Source organism: Carassius gibelio, chromosome A6 (genome assembly GCF_023724105.1).
Source record: "Carassius gibelio isolate Cgi1373 ecotype wild population from Czech Republic chromosome A6, carGib1.2-hapl.c, whole genome shotgun sequence".
Taxonomy (NCBI): domain Eukaryota; kingdom Metazoa; phylum Chordata; class Actinopteri; order Cypriniformes; family Cyprinidae; genus Carassius; species Carassius gibelio.
The window spans coordinates 29,532,038-29,548,267 of NC_068376.1; the positions used below are offsets into that span (position 1 = coordinate 29,532,038).

General features: G+C 36.8%; 1 protein-coding gene across 2 annotated transcripts; it reads right to left on the minus strand.

Annotated features, from left to right (window-relative positions):
• Positions 1–1,718: 1,718 nt before the first annotated feature.
• LOC128016024 (mRNA (2'-O-methyladenosine-N(6)-)-methyltransferase) lies at positions 1,719–16,066 on the minus strand. 2 transcript variants are annotated; one of them, XM_052600336.1, is made up of 16 exons: positions 15,696–16,066; positions 13,535–13,726; positions 13,335–13,459; positions 10,465–10,599; positions 10,219–10,358; positions 9,924–10,078; positions 8,102–8,249; positions 7,934–8,017; positions 7,756–7,855; positions 6,476–6,638; positions 6,144–6,319; positions 5,975–6,061; positions 5,712–5,896; positions 5,443–5,536; positions 5,167–5,342; positions 1,719–4,202 (listed from the first exon to the last, which is right to left on the minus strand). In XM_052600336.1, exons 2-16 carry the CDS (start codon positions 13,656–13,658, stop codon positions 3,935–3,937), a joined length of 2,160 nt encoding a protein of 719 aa, XP_052456296.1. In that variant the 5' UTR covers positions 13,659–13,726; positions 15,696–16,066; the 3' UTR covers positions 1,719–3,934. The 2 variants fall into 2 exon arrangements, with proteins under 2 accessions (XP_052456296.1, XP_052456295.1); XM_052600335.1 differs by having other exon boundaries at positions 13,535–13,677; positions 15,696–16,065.
• Between the last annotated feature and the right edge of the window lie 164 nt (positions 16,067–16,230).

Genomic DNA, 16,230 nt, shown 5'->3' on the forward strand with positions numbered 1-16,230 from the left:
ACATTCCAAAAAAGTTGGGACAGGTAGCAATAAGAGGCCAGAAAAGTTAAATGTACATTTAAGGAACAGCTCGAGGACCAATTTGCAACTTATTAGGTTAATTGGTAACATGGTTGGGTATAAAAAGAGCCTCTCAGAGTGGCAGTGTCTCTCAGAAGTCAAGATGGGCAGAGGATCACCAATTCCCCCAATGCTGCGACAAAAAATAGTGGAGCAATATCAGAAAGGAGTTTCTCAGAGAAAAATTGCAAAGAGTTTGAAGTTATCATCATCTAAAGTGCAAAATCTCATCCAAAGATTCAGAGAATCTGGAACAATATCTGTGCGTAAGGTTCAAGGCCAGAAAACCATACTGGATGCCCGTGATCTTTGGGCCCTAAGATGGCACTGCATCACATACAGGAATGCTTCTGTAATGGAAATCACAACATGAGCTAAGGAATACTTCCAGAAAACATTGTCAGTGAACACAATCCACTCTGCCATTCGCCGTTGCCGGCTAAAACTTTCAAAAAAGGTAAAAAAATAAGCCATATCTAAACATGATCCAGAAGTGCAGGTGTTTTCTCTGGGCCAAGGATCATTTAAAATGGACTGTGGTAAAATGGAAATCTGTTCTGTGGTCAGACGAATCAAAATTTTAAGTTATTTTTGGAAAATTGTGACGCCATGTTATCCGGACTAAAGAGGACAAGGACAACCCAAGTTGTTATCGGCGCTCAGTTCAGAAGTCTGCATCTCTGATGGTATGGTGTTGCATGAGTGTGTGTGACATGGGCAGCTTACACATCTGGAAAGGCACCATCAAAGCTGAAGGGTATATCCAAGTTCTAGAACAACATATGCTCCCATCCAGACGTCGTCCCTGTCAGGGAAGACCTTGCATTTTCCATCATGACAATCCCAGACCACAAACTGCATCAATTACAACATCATGGCTGCGTAGAAGAAGGATCCGGGTACTGAAATGACCAGCCTGCAGTCCAGATCTTTCACCCATAGTAAACATTTGGTGCATCATAAAGAGGAAGATGCAGCAAAGTAGACCTAAGACAGTTGAGCAACTAGAAGCCTGTATTAGACAAGAATGGGACAAAATTCCCATTCCTAAACTTCCTAAGCAACTTGTCTCCTCAGTCCCCAGACGTTTGCAGACCATTATAAAAAGAGGGGATGCCATTTCCCTTAAAATGATACCCCCCCCCCTCCCCAGTTTAAAAATTTGATATGTCATCTATGTTGTATTCTGAATAAAATATTGAAATTTGAAACTTCCACATCATTGCATTCTGTTTTTATTCACAATTTGTACAGTGTCCCAACTTTTTTGGAATCCGGTTTGTATGTACAATAAATATAATAACAAATGCCAGAGATGGGTGCATGATTTCAATATTTTACTGAGAGCTTTTCTGATTCAGATGAAAACCTTTATATCACTTTAGGTTATGGGAAATGCTACAACACTGATAATATACAGGTAGAAGAAACATAAGCACAAGACATATTTACATTCACTGAATCTCTGTCTTTATCAGAATAATATAACAGGGAGACATTCATGGCATTTTAGAGGACACTGAATCAATAAACGCAATGGTGACCAAATATAAATCAATCAACATGACTGATAAATACAAATCTGTTAAAGCCTAAGCGTACGACTAATTAAACAATACAGATCTGTACAATTTATATATATATATATATATATATATATATATATATATATATATTTTTTGTAATGAAAAATATCAGGTCATGCAAAATAAAAACCCAAACATACCTTCGTAAGAAAACAAAGAACAAAAGAGAATTATAAAAATAAAGTTATGTATAAATGGATGTTTTTGCTGGTTACACTTCATACACGACTCTACTTTAAGATACTAGATAAAATTCCTCCTCTTTTCATGACACTTTGGTTTAGTTTAAAACAACTATTTCATAAATTCTACAATTCATAAACTGTCATTTAGAACCAAAATGTTAAATTAAAACCAGCAAAAAAAAAAAAAAAAAAAAAGCATGGTGAAAAATACATCTTCCGTATTTTTTCCAAATAAACGAACAACAGCCGTGTAGGAAAGCAACAAATGTCATAGCCATGTTCTGTACAACATTTACAGTTCTGCTGGTGATCCACTCTGGGATTAAGAAATACAACCAATGGTTATATTGGATTTTATAAATGGCAAGATGGGTAACATTACACGTCAAACCACTTGAATGCTTTTAAACTTAAAATAAAGGCCATTTCCCAAGTTTGGCTACAAGATAATGTAGTCCACTGCATAAAAACAACCAAACAAACCTATCATTTCTTACAGATGGAAGTGATTGGCTTAATAAAATGATAGTAGACTATATTAATTCCTACAAAACCCAACAAAAAATAAAGATCCACCATTGTAGTGTTAAAAATTGCAACATTTAAAGTCCAATTGTAGTAACAAATCCATCGATAACGTTTCTCCTTATAAAAATGTACATTCAAAACGCTGCCCAGTGATACAATTTAAACCAATATCATGTAAACAAATTTGTACAATTTTAAACTTTTAAACTTTTTTTCTCATACACACAAAACTGAAATCGAGGCAATAGCTACCAATTTTAATAACTGGACAACAATGGAAGAATAAGCCACACATTGACTGCTTCATTTTAATTTCCAGATGTCATTACTCTCAATTATAAAACACCCGAAATCAGACGTAGACTCACTGGAGAAAAACAAGCGGCCTATGCTATATTGACGAGCTAATTCATTCGCAATAACACACCAAAAATGGTTGGAATAAGGCTTTCATAACTAATAAGATCTAATTTCACTTTGCTTTTTCCAGTTGCTAGGACTAAATGCTAGAATTGATAAGGACTTGAGGTTCACACAGGCTTGTGCTGCACAGAAACGAAGAACGCAATCAATGTACACAATTTCCGATTTGTTATTGAGTTCTGTACAATATTTTAAGAAGAAAAGAAAAAGGACTGACTTTCACTGCAGGTGGATGACTGGGTGGAAACTAGATTATAAATATATCTGACCTTTTTACGTTCAGTATATATTCAGACATGAAGTAACCAAACGTGACCTCTCGACTCAGAAAGGAACGCCTATGAATGGGAATCGACGACTACTTCAAGAAGCCCTGACGCTGATGCATGTCATGATGTGAATAGTGAATATCATAAAGCTCGTCTTATTCCAACACAAAATCAACAAAGAAATATGCCGTTTTATTTTGCATGAAAGATGAAACCTATTTGAAGACTATTTTTTTTTATGTATTTTTTATATACCATATTGCAAAAAAAAAAAAAATTGTACTACAGTAATGCTAAATATATCTGAGTGGTTAAGATAACCCAATACAATTAAGTTGAATTGTGTTTAATTTATTCAGATTTTATCTTTTAAGAATCATTGTAATAGTAACTTTTCAGTAAATATTGTATAACAAATTAAAATGTAGTAAGTTTAATCACCATTTACCACTATAAAACTTGCTTCATTGTTGAAAAAATACTAGTGAAGAGCTTAAAAGGCTTTCTGCAAGATATTTCTGTTGTGAAATATGACATTTCACTGAGATTCACCCTAAAAAGGTAAAAAAAGAAGAAAGAATAAGATATACGGGACTACATTTATCATCTCTTTAAAAAAAACACATCTAAAAAGTGACCAAACTATCAGTACACTGATATAAAACCCAACAATTATGATAATGTAACTCAAAAACCTAAAACAAACAATATTAAATAATGAAAGTAAACAAATGTGAGTCAGTCTTTCTTCTTCTCGCCTGAACATTTAGATGCCCAGTGCCCATCTAAACCCAACATCCCAATGTTAAATCTCTCAAACAATCATAGACTCTTTCCAATGGACATACATACATTCACGTGGCCACACGCCCAGCGCCGCGGTCTAAATGTCTGTTGTGTCTGCTGCAGTCTTGTCAACAGGACTGCTGTTGTCTTGACTCGTAGCCAAGTGCTCCTGAACTGGTTTGGAGTCTTTGTCTCCTGTACTGGTGGAAGAAGGACCAGGTGAGGGCAACGAATGGCCGGAGATCTTATACGCTGCCAGGAACTCCTGGATTCTCTCCGTGGTGGGCTCCCATTTGCTAAAGCCAGCGTTGTTTTGGAGGAAAATGACTGCTGTTCCATGGACAGACTTGTAGTATATCTCTTCTCTGAGAGACACAGAGGATGGAAACATGAGTCGTGGGAGTAAAACATGGGTTAAAGGAACAGTTCACCCAAAAATTAACCTCTCAGTGTATCCAAAAGTAAGGATTTGGACAGGAATTAAACAAATTTGGAGAAATGTAGCATTGCATCACTCGCTCACCAATGGATGCTCTGCAGTGAATGGGTGCCGTCAGAATGAGACTCCAAACAGCTGATAAAAACATTACAATAATCCACACCACTCCAGTCCATCAATTACATACCACATATTTGTTTACAACCGTTTTGGACTTTTTTCACATGTAACTGTGTTTGATTGGTGCATATTTCTCTCCTGATTCAGACGAGACGACTTTTTAACTGGAGAATGCAATATTATGGAGAAAGGACTCGCATTTTAGCCGGAAGTAGTGATTTAAAGTTTAAAACTTACGTAAAAAATATGCAGCTTTTCACAAGACATTAACTGGTGGAGTTGTGTGGATTAGTGTTGTGTTCCTGTAGCTCAACTGGTAGAGCACTGCGCTAGCAAGCAAGCAAGCGCAAGGTTGGGGGTTCGATTCCCCGGGAACACATGATATGTAAAAATTGATAGCCTGAATGCACTGTAAGTCGCTTTGGATAAAAGTGTCTGCTAAATGCATTAATTTAATTTAATTTTATTTTATTGTGATGTTTTTAATCAGCTATTTGGACTCGCATTCTGACGGCACCCATTCACCGCAGAGCATCATTTGGTGAGCAAGTATCATAATGCTACTTTTCTCCAAGTCTGCTCTGATGAAGAAACAAACTCATTTGCATCCTCAGGATGGCCTAAAGTTCAATACATTTTCAGCCAATTTTCATATCTGAGGTTAATAACTCCTTTAAACCTTACAAAACGACTGCACTTTTGGTTTTACTTGTGCAGTGAATGAGGAACTAAAGCAACATGTACAAGGGCATGTACAACAGATGTCTGACCTTTTGCAGATGTGCTGCGAGCCGCTGCGGTACTCGTGCTCGAAGGGAGGCACGATCATCTGGTGCCTGCGGAAGCGGCTGGCCTCCATCCGTGTCAGGGCAGGGGTCGGCGGGTCACGCCACTCGGGCACAAAGATGATGAAGGACAGCGGCTCACTGGAGCGTTCCAGAAGATCCTGAGAAAGATGGAGAGAGAATAAGAAAAACAGCATGTGTACATTTTATGTAAAGATATTCTAATCTAATGACTTTGGGATGACGTTAAGAGTCACACACCTCAAAGTGTGTCACCATGGCATCCATGAGCTCCTCACAGAACGGAGGGTTGGCCTCAAATGAGCCGCTGGCGGGAGAGAAGCTGAGGAACGGCCTGAGGAAAGAGATCCAATATAGCAAATTAACCTCTCTGATAGAAACCATGCTTGCTTTTGTAAAACAGTAGTGGTGCGAGGATGTTAGGATCAAATTACACACACATATATCAACATGGTATTGTATCAAAACCATCAAATTCACATCATTGACAAAATAACACATTCATATACCCTCGTGATCCAAAGAAGCCGTCAATGTCTGGAAATGCAGAGCAGAACTGTTTGAAATAGCAGTTTAGAGGAGAAGCAAAGCACTCAAATGTCACTCCAAATTGTTTGTTCAGAGCCTCAAAGATGGGAACAGGCAGCGCCCCCTGCAGACCAGACCCCTCGTTCACACCGGAGCCAAACATCACCTATGGGGGGCGTAAACACTCATTAATGTTGCATTCGGTCTCCTGGTTGGTTACCAATGACTGTAATTATAGTATTACCTGGTATCTTTTGATAAGGCACCAAACACGAGACAGGAACTTTTCAAACCTTGGGTCATCAATACAGCTGTACCGATACAAGAGTTCCTGTTTGTGCCAGAGCCAACAAAATAAGAACCCAATGTATCCAACCTTAATCTGTTCTGAACTCGTCTTAGCATGTACACACCAGTTTACTGAAATGACCGCGGTTGACCTTCACCATTTCGCCTTTATACCGCAGACAGGCCACGTCATTCTCGAAGTGCAGCTCAACGCGCGGCTGAGGAGGAGAAGGGATGGAGAGTCTGACTGGATAACAGTACACCAACCGGTCCTGGACCTCCGTCGACTCGGTGCCATCCACTTTAAAGCAAGAGGAATAAATCAGAAAGGCTCTAAAGTCAAACCAAGAGTGAAGTTCGCACCAGTGCCAAAAAAAACTAATCCTATTTTTAGATTTGGCTGACTTTGGTCCAACAATAAAACCCTCATTTATTCATGGACGTCTCCAATGTCTACCTGAGATGTTGCAGTCTTTAAGGAGAGTGAGGTGCGCCTGGCGGATCCTGCGCACATATTCTGCAGAAATGTGGTAGATTTTCGAACAGATGCCCTCAACGGAGTCCTTCGCCACGGACGCCACGTGAGGGCCGCACTGCTTTCGTAAGTGCTCGAGTCGATCCTGAGGATAAATCAGATTACAGTCACGTAGGGGTGTAAATCAGATGGCTCGATACGATACGATATCGATTATCATACCCAACAAAACGATATTTACCAATACCTCAAAAAAATTCTATACAATACGATTACGATTCGATACAGAAGTAAATCAATTGATATATTGATATTATACATCTACATTTTTATTAACTCACAAATGCAACCAAAATATATAACATGAACATTAATCTGACATTTTCACATTGTGTACCTCAATTGGGAGATTCACAACAACAACAATTAAGCCTACACAACTGTTTTATTTTTTTATATAATAAAGAAAATAAACAATCGGACAAACAATTCTGGTTGCTATTATCGGCTCAGTGACAAAAATATTTTCTACAGGTAACCAAATTACAAGCAACAGCAGGAAATAAATCCAATACAACAAAGACCCAAGTTCAATCAACTTAAAAACAGTTAAATAAACTGCTTTTTTCAGCTCAGTCTAAAATAAATTTTAAGGTACGCTAAAGAAATTTAATAATCAAATGTAGATAACTGCATAGTCTTCACTGTTTAAAACTGAATATAGATTAATCAATTTTAATGTTCCAAAGGTTATTTAATCAGAAGCAGTGAGCACTTGTATTTTTTTTTGACAGCATTAGATTTATTATTAGTTTGATTTCACTTTAAGAACCAAGCACAGATTTAATAAACACATGCCTTTTCTTTCTGAACTGTTAACGTTAAGACATATGCCGAACCGACTGTGTTTAATAGGATATTCCCCAAAATGTGCATTTTTATGTAATTATGTATTTATTGATCCATGCACAAAAAAGCCGAAGATAGCTCAAATTAGTTATCCGTGAATTTGAACGAGAATGCACCCTTGGTGGTAATGCATAGACGGACATTATGTGAAAATGTAGACATTGGCAAATAAGCTGCCTATTTCTATTACATATATCGATATTTTACATGTGCCTTTAATGCATCTTATCGTCAGACATCATATCAATCTATCGATCCATATTGATTAATCATTACACCCCTACAGTCATGCATATGATGCCTTGAAATGCTGGCTACGTTGGCAGCTCAGAGCAACACGACTGAGAATGTACCATGTAGTCCTCCTTGCTTGCAGAATGGTCTCTTCTCAACCAGTTCATCGTGTCCTCCACGTTCCACTTCACCACCTTCCGACTGTCAGGAGTTGCATTTCTGTGCAAACGGGAAATACATTTTAACACAACGTTCATGTTGGTCTCAGAAATCTTAGTAACTGACATGAATAATAACCTGGAGTCAATCATTTTCTTGGCCGCCTCTGAATATTTAAACAAGAGTTTCCTGGCCTCTTCCTTGTATTTGATTCGAGAGAGCCTGAAATGTGTTGCAAAGACGTAAGAGATTTATAATGCATAAATGCATAACAATGAGAAACGTTGAACATGGATGTTCAAGAACCTAATGGGGATGTCGTTCATGATCTCTCTGAACATGGATGGAGAAATGACCGGGTTGCACTCGCTGGGCAAGAGCGGATCCAGACCTTTATCCACCAACTTTCTCTCCAAAAGCCAGCGGTTGAATGATTCCCGTGGGGGCTCTATGCCTGAAAACAGTCAGTCAATCATTTCTACCAACTATTTCCAAACAGTAATCTATAAATTAAATTTCTAGCATTTAAAAGTTCAGGGTGTTCTGCTCACAAAGGGTGCATTTATTCAATCAAAAATACTGTAAAAACAGCAAAATTGTGAAATATTACAATTTAAAATAACTTTTACAAATATATTCTTCGGTGTCAGATGATTTCATTCAGAAATCATTCTAATATTCTGATTTGCTGCTCAAGAAACAGTTCCTATTGTTACCAATATTTTTGTGAAAACCTTTACTTTTTTTTTAAATAATTTAGAACACTAAAAAAAAATTATTTCCTGTCACTTTTGACTTAATGAATGGAATTATTAATTTCTTAAAAAAAAAAAAATTCTAATCCTACTGACTCCAGACTTGTATACATATTAAGAGACACACCTGAGCTGCATTTTCCTTACTGTAACTTTGCAATCAGTCCCTCCAGAAAAACGTGATTATGCGATCGCCTGATTTAATGCATAATCAGCCAAAGGCCGCATATTTATGCGGGGTCGCATTTTTTCAAATACGCCGCTCTTTTGCCGCATAAATTGCCGATTTCAGAAAGCAAAATATGCGGGGCTAGCATGATTTCATAATCCCTGTATTTTCGTTGCAAAAAACTCACATATATATTAGCAGAAAGTTGAAAAATGTTGCGTTTACTTCACACAAAGTTAAGCGCCATTTCCCCCTATTACCATGGGAACCTTATGAAGTGACGTAATTACATGACGTAAACATCATCTGCAAACCCCGCAATGAAACCAGGGTGAAACTTGAAGCGCGCAAATCTTTCTTATTCACCAACAAAAATAAGCGCAAAAGAACGCCCGAAGGGGTTTCCCGATTTGTTACATGACAGTGGAGCCAATTTATATTGCGAGAACTTGCGAAAACTGCGGTTTGATGAAATAGAGAAAAAAAGGTGATTCCCCCAACACCACTAGGCTACTAACACTGTTGTAGTTTCATTCAGAAGTTGATGCAAATTAACAGTTGTAAGATTGCACTTTTTTGTTACAGAACAGTACCAAAAACTTACAGTTGTAAGTATATTAGTAGTATGTAAAATACTTTACGTTGCAGTAAGAGATTGCAACTTAAATATTCTGTGATTTAGTATGCTCGCTTATCATAGGAAGTAATAAGAAATTACTCTTTACATTAAGGTAGTAGCCTAGTGAGAAAATGGTGTTGGGGGAATCACCTTTTATCTCTTTTTCATCACACCGCAGTTTTTGCAAGTTCACGCAATTTCATCGCATAAAATTGCTAAAATATCCCACATATTCCATCGCATTTTTTAAGAAAACGTGCCGCAAAATCAAGGATTTTTGCCTGCAACAATCACAAAAAAATCTGCGTTTTTCTGGAGGGACTGCATGCACTCATAAGCCATTAACCCAGACTGGAACTGTCTATAAAAATGGAGATGAGCTAGTGCTGGGATTATTAAACTTTGAGTAACAAAGCTACTAACTTCACTACATTTTCTGTTGCTCAGCTGTTTCAAAACAGAATAACTATACTAAGCCGTTTTTGTTGCATTGCCATTAATATTAATAATCTTGCACATGTAGAATGTAAAGCTTTTTTATGGGAACATGTTGAGTCAGATGTGAAGGCAGCGGTGTGCTCATACCCTCACGCTGAGCGCACAGCTCGTGGTAGTGCTGTCGTAGTTTGGTGGTGAGTTGAGCTCTCTGTATCTCGATCTCAGGGTGTGGAGGGAGGTGGTCTGCTGGGGCTCGCTCGCGGATCACAGCGTTAGTCTGAATGTCCAGGTCCCAGTACACCCTGAAACACACAGACCAGTTCAGACACGTCATGTCTGCAGAGATGAACCGCTGTCAGGATACCTGAAATCACTTTTACATTTAACCATTTAGTTGATGCTTTTAGCCAATCTGACTGATAAACGAGGAGCCCATGCTCACACAGAGGGCCGGTACGGAGCCGGTGCAGGGACGCTGGTAGAGCCTTGTTTATCATCTGTGGCGTTCACCCAGGGTTTGACTCCTGGCGTGCTCGGAGAAATCGGGACAGTGGGAGTGGTTGGAGTGACTGGAATCTCAACCTGAAATCATACAGGAATAAGAAAAATGATTCACTAAAATATGACTAAACACTAATAATAGATATGTTTTATAAGCTTCAAATAAGCTATTTGGAAGAAAACAGACCTTTGGCCTCTTGAAACTGTTTGGGCCTGCTTGAGTGTCCTCCGACGGATGTCTTTTACGCTGACCGTTGCCCAGAGCTGCGTCGCTCGTCGTCTCGCCAGACGCTGGAGCCGCGTTCAAGCCCAGTGGATCCGACTAAAACAACAGGACAGTGTTGTTATTAGGGCTGGACGATAGGACCTAAAATCAAAATCACCTTGATTACGAGTAATAAATGATTATTTTGTTTGCTTGCTGTTTTTTTTTTTTTTTTATGCCTTCATAGTTTAGTGAAATGGTTTTGTACTGTAAACATGCTATTAAAGCTGGGATTTTTTTTTTCCTAATGAAAAAGTGCATTTGTTATCTTTTTAAAAAAAAAATTTTTGAAGGAAACACAAACTCTTTTCGGTCATTTACTGAATATTTGAAACAACCGAAATCAAAGCAAACATTGTTTGAAATGAAAACGTCTAGTGAAAAAAAAAAAAAGAGTCATTTTTCATTTTTTGCAAATTAAAAAATAATCACTTGAAATATTGCCATGTGAAAAGTAGGACATAACTTGTAGCTCTTGTAAATAAATATTAATTTATATAATGCAAAGTGAAAAGTAAAAAAAAAACAAAAAAAAAACCTTCCATCTCCTGTAAACAAATATTTTAATCATTGCCATGTGCAAAACTGTAAACAGAACACTACTGATTGCTGCTCATGGATCAGCAGGCTGTGTATTCTGTGTGCTCATTACGTCATAGATGTAAACCTTACTCAGGATCACTGTTGCATGTGACCATCCCCTCATTATTTTTTTTTCTCACAAATAATGGAAAAGTTATGGAAGTTCTAAGCGGCCATGCATTATATATTTTTTTCCTTTTTGTTTTCTCGTTATAATGACTTAATTTTCTCGTTATCTCGACATAACGAAAGTCGTTTTCTCGTTATAACGACTTATTTTTCTCGTTATCTCGACATAACGAAGTTCGTTTTCTCGTTATAACGACTTATTTTTCTCGTTATCTCGACATAACGAAGTTCGTTTTCTCGTTATAACGACTTATTTTTCTCGTTATCTCAACATAACGAAAGTTTGTTTTCTCGTTATAACGACCTGACAGTTTTACTGTTGCTATAGTAACGAACTCAACTTTGACAGGCATCTGATGGACAACCATGCAGGCGCTCTTACTGTAGCCTAAATTTCAGCAAATTTTGCTTCGCCTAGGTAATAACGTCTACAATACTGAACATAAATAAAGGCTGATCAATCACTGTTGATTTTTTCAGAGACAGTACAACGAATGTTTTGTTTTTGTAATTAACATGTTTAAATGGCAACACCATTAAACTCACTTTTCATATTCCCTTTATTTGAAATAAAATTATATATAATTTGTAGTAGTCATTATATGATGTAGCAGATATCATGTGTGTTACAAGCTTCTGTTTGAAAAGAGCGTCCATATGTAGGACTACCTGTAGTGTGTGTGTGTAGAAAAAAACGATTACAACATTATAGAACAAAACTGAATTAAATTAGCCTATGGATTTTACATATACATCACATTTCTCATCAATATGGTTAACAATAAAGATTAGTAATAAGGAAAAGAAGCACATCAGCCTGCATCGTTAAATCCCGTCCTACTGTAGATAAACAGAATACAGTGACGTCAACCTTGGTTTTGATAAGCAGTTATTTTATGACACAGAACGCGTTGGTGAAACTCATGCATCTAGCAGGAACTTAATACACAAAATATTCATATTGATTCAAGCATTTAACATTTATGAATTAATTAAATGTCAGTAATGAAGACTGCACAAATTATAGCGATCATGAGGAAGGTCCGCGTACAGTAAAGTGGATAGTGTACAACGCCCCATCAGTTATATTCAGGTCTATAGTGCCACCTGCTGGCGCAGTTTTGTAATTTCTTAGAGAAAATTAATTCATTATAACGAGAAAACGAGTAGAAAAAATATTATAATGCATGGCCGCTTAGAACTTCCGTAAAAAGTAGCACACTGAATGGAAAAACACATTTTGTGTGAACGGCCCCTATCGCTGAAACAGTGTTTACATTTGATTTCGTATTGTTCAGTGTTTCTTTACTGAACCCAAAGTTAAGTCGGTTAGAGCTTCTGGTTTTCGGTTTTGATTATTTTTGGATTAAATCGTTTTTGGTAATTGGAATAAAATCAAATATTCTTGGATGACAAATGAGAACAAAAAAAAAACATGTTAAGTACTAAATGTAGTATTAAAACTGAAATTAACACGTATGAAAGGTAAAAAATTAATATTTTTTAAAAATCCAAAACTATTAAGAATTACAAACTATTATTGAAACAACTCATAAAAATATAAAACTACATAGAATAAAAATAATACTAAAATAACACAGATGCATGTATATGAAATCCTTACCCTAAAAATAAACCCAAAAAGCACATAACAATGCAACTACAAAAATTAAAATGAATATATGTGAGTATATATATATGTATATGTAAAATACTAATAAATACTATAATAGCATACAGTGGCATATATACAGCATACAGATACAGAGAGACAGTCGTGGATCATCCAAGGGTTCCCAAACTTTTGAATGGGGTTATTTGAATAATTTCAGCATTTTTTTTTTTTTTTGTGTGTTGTGGACTGTAAACTTCTTTTATGTACAATATCTTTCTCAGGACAGTTCTAAATAAAAAATAACATGCATTTAGTATGATCTCTCTTATTTTGTTTAAATTATTCACATTTTCAAAGATTCTGCAAAGGGTTCCCAAACTTTCGCATGCCACTGTATGAATAATACTAAATAAAACTGACACAGGATTTCGTATTCAGTGTAAAATGCTCTGAAGCCTGCACTCACAATGACATCATGCTGGCCCAGGACAGGCATCTCCCACAGCGACTGGTTTGTGAAGCGGTTGAAGTAATACGGCCGATTCTCCCTCTTACTCCAACACTTGGACCATCCAGCCTGAATCAGCTCATCTGAAAGACAAACTAACAATCAGACGAGGAGCGCAGAGAGTCACGTGGTTCATCTAAAGCCTCACAGAGACACACCTGGCAGCTCTTGGATGGGTTTGCTGGTCGAGGGTGAGAAGGGAGCCGTCTGTGACGTGGACCCGGTGGGCGACATGACCATCGCCGAGTCTGTCTTTATTGTTGCGTGGTTTTCACTCGTCATAGCTCCTCATTTGTCCCTTCTTCAGATAAAAAAAGTTTGCATTTTTACCAAATTAAATCATTGCAAACCTGAGAGAAATAAACAGGAAAGTCTTATGAACTCTAAATGTAAAATATGCTTAAATAACTGAAACTTCACATCCTAAGCTTACAGAAAATTAAAGTAGCGCTGTCAAACAATGTTTTTGTTTTCATAATAAATATTTGTGTACTGTGTTTATTTATCATGAATATATAAATACACATGCATACAGTATATATTTTGAAAATGTATATGCATTTATATAGTTATATGGTATATAAATATATTTAGTATATAAACATTACATAATTTCTTAATTATGCATACATGTTTGTATATGCATAATAAATCTGCACAGTATACACTCATATATTATGTAAACAAAAACGTATTTTCGATGCGATTAATCGTTTGACAGCAAAGTTTATATATAGATTTCAATAGGTCACAGGAATATTTTCACGGCCTATCGGGGACAAATCAAAATCAATACAGTACATTTAAATTTGATTTAATTCAATTATACATATTAATCCAAAAACGTATTTTAGTTGTGGACATACAAATAAAATAGAGACTAAAGCTAATGACTGCAATCAATTAAATAGTTGAGTAAAACATGATGATAAAAATTTTTTATGGACTATGCCGTTTAATCAGCTTAGGTAAATGTTACGGAAGAACTTTGCAGGAAAACAACGAAACTTAAACGCAATTATGAAAGTGAATCTTTGGATCATCCATTTGTTAAACATTCACCTATAGAATTAAAAAAAATAATAATAATTTTCAAACAATTGAATTCATGACTGAGCCATAACTTTGCAAAACACTAAAACAATACATGGATACGGTAATTATACAGTGCCATGGTATATATTTCAAAACATTAATTAGTTGATCCATGATCAGTGCTCTGAAACTTTATGCACTGAAGGTTTTTATTGTAAATTTCTGTTAAAACAATTCTGCAATTTAAATGTTACTGTTATAACAATATTGACTAAAATTATTTTGCAAAAAGCTTTTACTTACCATTATTATTATTATTATTATTTTGAATGGGATTTCCAACATATTAGGCATGTTATCAAAAGGTAATAATTCAGTATCATGGTAAAGTGATGGTAATACCACACGTGTGTACACAAACATGGTACATGTTCCTCACATGGTTACTGTGAGGAACTTTTAAGAATACCATGGTATTACTATGGTAAAAGTAAAGAAATGGCATCATGGTATAACTATGGTAAATGTAAAGAAATGGTATTATGGTATTACGCAAGCACGCGTTTATATGTTGAAAGAAAAAAAATATACTTCAATCTGAGAAAAGACTCGAACACAGTGTTTTTCCTCAAAAAAAAAAAAACTACAAAAAGTACTATGGCGGTAACGCGGGCACGGGAACGATATCTGATAATAATACCACAGTATTTCAGTGGGTTTTTAGTTTAGTAAACCCATGTTTCATACCACACATCATGTATATGTTTTATGCGAATGTTTACGGCGTTTATCGTCGTTAATAAGAGCACAAATGAGCGAAAGAAGGGCGCGCATGCGCAGATCGAGCCGCCCGAAAACAAACCCGAAGGAGGAGGAGAACAACATTTAACAAAGAGCTACGGCAGCGCGAGCCAGTGTGCGGGAATAAGAGGATAAATAATACCGAGTGGCGGAGCATCCGGCTTTAATTGGGCACGGAAAGGACGGGGATGCGCCGGGCCATCAGTATAGTGTGTAAAAGTGCTCTTTTATTGAGTTTAAACCCCAGCAAACTTCGACCGTTCCGAGCACTAATTTTAGGCGCGCACTTTTGCTTCGTGGAAACGGTCGTCAAGATGGCGCGCGCTCTGGTGTACTGGGCGCCGCGCTCACTGCGCATTATAACGCCTGTTTATAACGTGTACTGTGCGCGTATGCAGCAACCGCGGGGGTGTTATTGTGCCCCGTGCATTCCGCCACACGCATATATGTGTCATGCTGCTCTTAGATGACTGAAGTCCTTACCTTGGAGAGGTTTGATCGGAGTCCTCTATAGGCTTTGCACTAGTCAATTCGGACCCGCCTCCTCCTCTCCCTCCCCACCGACTCCGCCATCTTGTATCGGGCACTCGGACGCGGTTAATGCGCATGCGCGGGTCCACAGTGGAAGACGTCGAGACCGCGCGGCCATTTGTAGAGAGGCGTTAATTCTGTGAAATGAAATAACAAACGGTTTTATTTCTTTATTTATAGGAAGCTATGTGAACGTTCTTTTATTGTTGTCCTGAAATTGTTTTTACACATGTACTTAATACAATAAAATGGTAATGTCTATGTTTTGAAATTCTTTAGTCATATTTTCAATTAAGTTAGCTGCCAAGGCAACATTTAAGTTGTTGTTACTTGTTTTCATGTAATATTTTGATTTATTTATTTATGTTTTAATTCAGTTACTTGAAATTATATTTAATATTTTTAGCTGACACTTAGTTTTAGTTACATTTACTTAATGGCATTAAGTCTATATTTTGAATTATTATTTGAAATACTATCAGTAATT

Bases quoted from the DNA above. Each gene is read 5' to 3' on its own strand.
- LOC128016024 (XM_052600336.1), bottom strand. From the start codon at position 13,658: ATGACGAGTGAAAACCACGCAACAATAAAGACAGACTCGGCGATGGTC. The intron at 10,600-13,334 runs GTGAGTGCAGGC...CTGTTGTTTTAG, and splicing joins TGGGCCAGCATGATGTCATT to TCGGATCCACTGGGCTTGAA. The intron at 5,343-5,442 runs GTGTGTGACTCT...CATCTTTCTCAG, and splicing joins CCATGGTGACACACTTTGAG to GATCTTCTGGAACGCTCCAG.